The sequence below is a fragment of the Etheostoma spectabile genome, chromosome 23 (assembly GCF_008692095.1).
Source record: "Etheostoma spectabile isolate EspeVRDwgs_2016 chromosome 23, UIUC_Espe_1.0, whole genome shotgun sequence".
Lineage (NCBI taxonomy): Eukaryota > Metazoa > Chordata > Actinopteri > Perciformes > Percidae > Etheostoma > Etheostoma spectabile.
In genome coordinates, this window is record NC_045755.1 from 3,835,735 (window position 1) to 3,840,763 (window position 5,029).

At 42.6% G+C, this 5,029-nt stretch overlaps 1 protein-coding gene across 2 annotated transcripts in view; it reads left to right on the top strand.

Moving 5' to 3' along the window:
* Positions 1-52: 52 nt before the first annotated feature.
* The window catches only part of cep83 (centrosomal protein 83), a 10,296-nt gene continuing 5,319 nt past the window's right edge, over positions 53-5,029 (top strand). Inside the window, exons 1-7 of one of the 2 annotated variants that reach the window (XM_032504666.1) lie at positions 53-385; positions 1,495-1,701; positions 2,198-2,348; positions 3,005-3,097; positions 3,928-4,059; positions 4,180-4,431; positions 4,593-4,724. In XM_032504666.1, coding sequence (XP_032360557.1) covers positions 1,502-1,701; positions 2,198-2,348; positions 3,005-3,097; positions 3,928-4,059; positions 4,180-4,431; positions 4,593-4,724 — 960 coding nt within the window. In that variant the 5' untranslated portion in view covers positions 53-385; positions 1,495-1,501. Of the gene's footprint in view, positions 386-1,121; positions 1,284-1,494; positions 1,702-2,197; positions 2,349-3,004; positions 3,098-3,927; positions 4,060-4,179; positions 4,432-4,592; positions 4,725-5,029 lie in introns of those variants that run through there. The other variant, XM_032504668.1, reaches the window with a different exon arrangement.

The window sequence follows — 5,029 nt, forward strand, 5'->3', positions numbered from 1 at the left end:
CGAGCCGTGCCGAGCCAAGCCGAGGCGAGCCGTTACCAGCAGTGGAAAAACGCCATTAATCTCGCGAGAACCAGCTGCCGTGCAAATTAGTGCATGGTTACTTGTAAATGCTTTAGCTACATATTTACTTAATGTAGCTAATATTTAGCTTTAGTAGGTAGTTATCAACTGTGTGGTAATTGCAATATGTACACAGTTTGATATATATATATATATAGCCAGTATGGAGGTTTTGTGAAAATTGTCTTTGGTCTTTTTCAACAAAAGAAACGCACTTGGAAAAAGATTCCCATGATCCCATATTTTGTAGTTTGCAGGTTAGCTAGCTAGCCCTGGCTAGCGAAGCGAACAGAAAGCAGGAACAAAGTTTCAACTGTAACAAAAGGTAAGTGGCTTTCGGCAGTCAATTGCTCACATCTATGAAGTCACGTATAGTGTTGTTTAATTGTACTTTATGGGTTCGTAATTCGTTGTTTAAAAGCCAAATATGCGCCGGGTTGTACATATCGTTAGCCATGTTTTCAAGCTAAAGTTTCAAGCTAGCTAGTTCCTGCTAAAGTTAGCTGACAGGTTAGCGTTAGCCGTGTAGCTTTAGTAGTTGCTAGTCGTTTGCATTTCCATTTAGAATGCCTGCATAACTCATAGCAGCGAATGCTTAATTCAAGTCTATTGCCCTGACTTTGCTAGGAAAATGTCAGTTAAGGAATTTCCGATAACGGACGCCCTAACGTAGTTAGCATATGTCGCGTGACATAGAGCGCGCATGAGGGCGCGGTTTTTAAAAACTACTCTATGCTTTTTGTATGTTTGGGATGACAGTCTGCACCGTTAAGTCCTGAAATATGAGCCAATCAATCTAAGTACATGATAAATTGCAATTACTCTTGACCCACATACCAAATTTAGAGTGAGTTTCACAAGTTAGGTTAGTCGTTAGGTTGTAATTTAAGGCCGCCCGATATCAACCCTCATTTAGTGCACAGAAAGCTAAATTGTCTAGTTTTGTAATACTTATCTAGCTGTTACCTAGCTAAATTTCTGTATTACTTATTGTTGATTTATTCTGACATGGTGACATTGGTCTTAAATTGCCCCAGGGATAGACGGGATGCATGATGTAGTCTAAAGTGATTTAGTGGTTGCAATCACGGACCGCGTACCCACAGCGCCCATGGAGTGGCGATAACGAATCACTTGAGATTGATTCACAGTCTTGCATTGACTGCTAAGAGGTTGTAATTTTAACGAGTAGCTGGGGGACTCTTCTCAAAGCCACCACCATGGTAACTAACTGACAACAAAGCCAGGACTAATTCTTTCCCTCTAGTAGCACCTCAACACACTTGGTGGAAGTGCAGGCAGTTTTTGTCACTGTTAAAGAACAGGTTTACTGAAAACGTCCTATTACCTTTTTGGATAGAGCCACAGCAGTTCCCTTGCTTGGTTCACCCAGCTTTTCTTTATCTCCTTTTGTCTCTGGCCCTCAACCTCCAGAGGTGAGATGACCACCTCTGCCCTCGGCCATTCGGCACCTCTACTCCCAAACCTGGAGCCTGGGATGGGGAAGTCTGCAGCCATGCTGGGGTTGTCTGCTGGGTTGGGAGGAGCAGAGATGGAGCTGCAAAAGATGTTGATCGATGAGAGGATGAAGTGTGAAAACCACAGGACCAACTACCAGACACTTAAGGCTGAACACGCCAGGTAAATCTGATTTCAATAGTAACTTTTTAATACTTAAGCAGTCCTTGCCATTGTATGGCTGCAGGACTAGAACAAAACAGTGAAAACAAAACCTTTCTCCATAACCACACTGACACTGGCTATAATTTTATAGGGCAAAGTATGTAGTTACAATAGAGTCAAATTGTTAATTGCACTTTCATTTTGTTGCTTTATTTATACAAATACAAAAAAATTAAAGGATACAAAATATATTTTGCAAGGTAATGTGAAGGAGGATTGCCTAAAACTCTCCAAGGGCTTGAAATTGGCATGCTCCATGCAGTTGAGTACAGGAAATAATCATTTTCAATGTAATATACGCAAATATATCTATCAATACTTTTACAGACACATCAAGAACACTTTAATTCTGTTTTTCACCATGCATCATACTTTCATCATGTTTCCCGTATTGTCCAGGTATCTGTTGGTAATTTACTGTGCTCAGTCTCACCTCCAGCATCTTTTATTGCAGCTTGCAGGATGAGTTTACCCGGGCGCAGGGTGAACTAAAGCGCCTGCTGAGCGACAGACAGACTCAGCAGGAGAAACTGCAGCTGCTGCTGGCTGAGCTCCGAGGAGAACTGCTGGACAAAACCAGGGAGTTAGAGGAGCTTCGACTGCAGGTAAACGAAGCCTGAAAAGAAGGAAATATCACACAATGAACCACGAGGGGATCATAAATTCTTCTGCTCTTTGATTGACCACAGGTCTCTTGTTGGATGGATATGTCTGGGGGCGGGAGCAAGAAAGTAAATACAGAAAGAAGGTCCTCTGTTGTAGTCTACTGGTCAAACCAGCTCATTTAATTTAAATTATCAGACATTGTTTTGCAAGAGACGTTTATACGTCTGCTCTGGTCATCGAGACTTTGCTCTGCCGGCGTCTGTCTGCAATTTTAGCGACTGCTTGTTTGACTACGGAGATACGAGAAATTGACGGCAAGCTTGACCTCAGTCTATTTGTGTGATTATAAAGACTGCAAGCTGGTACGGTTTGCTGCTCTGCTGCATCGCAGATTGCTAAACACACCTGACTATAGGAGACATTAACTCAGCTTTGTGGAGCACATATAGTTAGTGCTTCAGAGTTCGATTGACAGTGTACTGAGAACACCTCTTAAAGCAGGTCTCGGTACACTTGTTTGGTCCGCTTTCGGTGCGCACCAGAGTTTGATTGCCGCGTTCTCACCTGTCCAAACGAACTCTAGTTTGACTTAAAGGCTGTTGGTGTGAAAACACCCTTAACATCCACTGACTGTGCGTGCTTGTGTCTGTGTTAGGTGATGACCCCTCAGCGACTGGAGTTGCTCAGAGCTCAGGTGCAGCAGGAGATGGAGGCTCCAGTCAGAGAGAGGTTCAATAAACTGGAGGAGGTCAGTCTGTTTGTTGCTGTATTGTAGGTCAGTAATGTGGGAGTTAAGTTAGAGGTGGTCCAATACCTTAACTTGCGTATTGGCCTATGCCGAGTACTGATCCGATACCAGTGTGTCATATATTTTATTATGTTTTAACATCTGGTATTGGAACATCTCTAATTTAAGTGCCATACATTTTCTTCGTATTAACGGTACTTTAATGACAAAGAGAACACTAGTCTATTGTTCAATCCCCTCTTTTTTTTTTTAATGAATGTGGATAAAATCAGATTTTTCAACATTTTTAAAATAAAAATGTAGGTATGTTAAACCTAGCGGGACATGAATGGTTGTCCTGCACTAACAAAGAAGTTCTTAATTAAAATAAAAAGATTTTTAAGAGTTTAATTCACTGTGGAGACCTAGGTGACTGCTTGTGTGAGTCATGGTTGACAGGAAGCCATGTACTGATGCCAAGCACTGATGTAAAATAATCAATGTGAAATAAAACTAAAACAGAATGTTACTTAATGTTTACTTTATGAAGTATGTTACTAAATATACTTTGTTGTTATAAATGTTCATGAATAAACAGCTGCAAAATGAAAATGGAAAAATGCTGGTATTATGCTTTCAATACCTGCTCTAAATTGGTGCTGGCAGCTGTGACTTAGCGGCTAAGTCCATAGCGGCTATTCAACAGCTATTCAAATTGATTGCCTTTTGAAAATGATTTTCAATATCAAGAGGACAGCAGCTAATTTCCATTTTGTCTGCTTGATTGCTCCTTCTCTTTTCCTCCCTCTCACTGATTTGGGGTTAATAAGTGTACTCATGGTTCTTTGTAGGAGACAGAGAAGTACAGGTCTGAGTACAACAAGCTGCGGTATGACTTCACCTTTCTCAAGTCCCAGTTTGACCACCAGAGAGAAGAACATGCTCATAAACTGGAGGAGACAAGGATCCGCTATGAAGCAGAGGTTGGCTTTTTTGGTTGGTCAACATTTCGGTTGTTTATGCCATTTCCAGTTGTCAGTATACACTGGTGTCTAATGGTAAAAGTAGAGACTAATTTAAATAATGCCCCTTTGTGTTGTCAGATTGCTCATCTGGAGAAGGACAGGGAAGAGCTGGTGGCTCAGTACCAGGGTTTAGACCCACTGCGTGATGGGAAACGAGTGGAGGCTCTGCTGAGGGAAAAAGCCCAGCTCCACCTGCGACTTAAGGGCCTGGAGGCAGAGGTGGCAGAGCAACGCGCCCAGAAAGAAAACTCGGGCCAACAGGCCGAGAACGTCCAGCGCATCCAGATCAGACAACTAACAGAGTCTCAAGCTGCTGTCAAGTCTCTGGAGGTGAGGAATCTGCACTGTCTTCTGCTTTTGTCTGCTAAACCTTATTGTTTATTGCTGCAGCAATTATTTAACTTAATTGCTGGATGATCACTTTTTACCTTGATTTAGCTATAATAATTTTTTTGCTGATTGTTGGATCTGATTGGATGTTGGTGTGACAGGCGGAGCGTCAGTCGTTGCGTCTGCAGCTGGAGCGGATGGAGAGCGAGCTTCATCTGACCCACGAGCAGAACAGCCAGCTCACCGGACGGCTGCACAAAGCCGAGAGAGAGGTCAACTCCCTCACCTGCCAGGTATGCTCTTTTTATTAGCTTTGACCCCGCCCTCTAAGATGGTTAATTCACCATTATGTCATTACACAGCACTGTCTGGGCTTCCTTGCCTAGATCTGTGAAAGGAAAATGTGTCAAGCTGTAAAAGCTTGACAGTAACAAAGAAAAGCTGCTGCCCTACCGGGGTTAGCTTCTGTTTCGGGGACAGGGTCTTGGCGTTCTCCTTTACCTTGTTGTGGTAAGCTAAGTTAGCCTCCTTGTGTTCGTTTCTCAAATGTAGGCTACTTTCAAAATCGCGGGATGTTTCCCTGTAATAAACTGTCCAC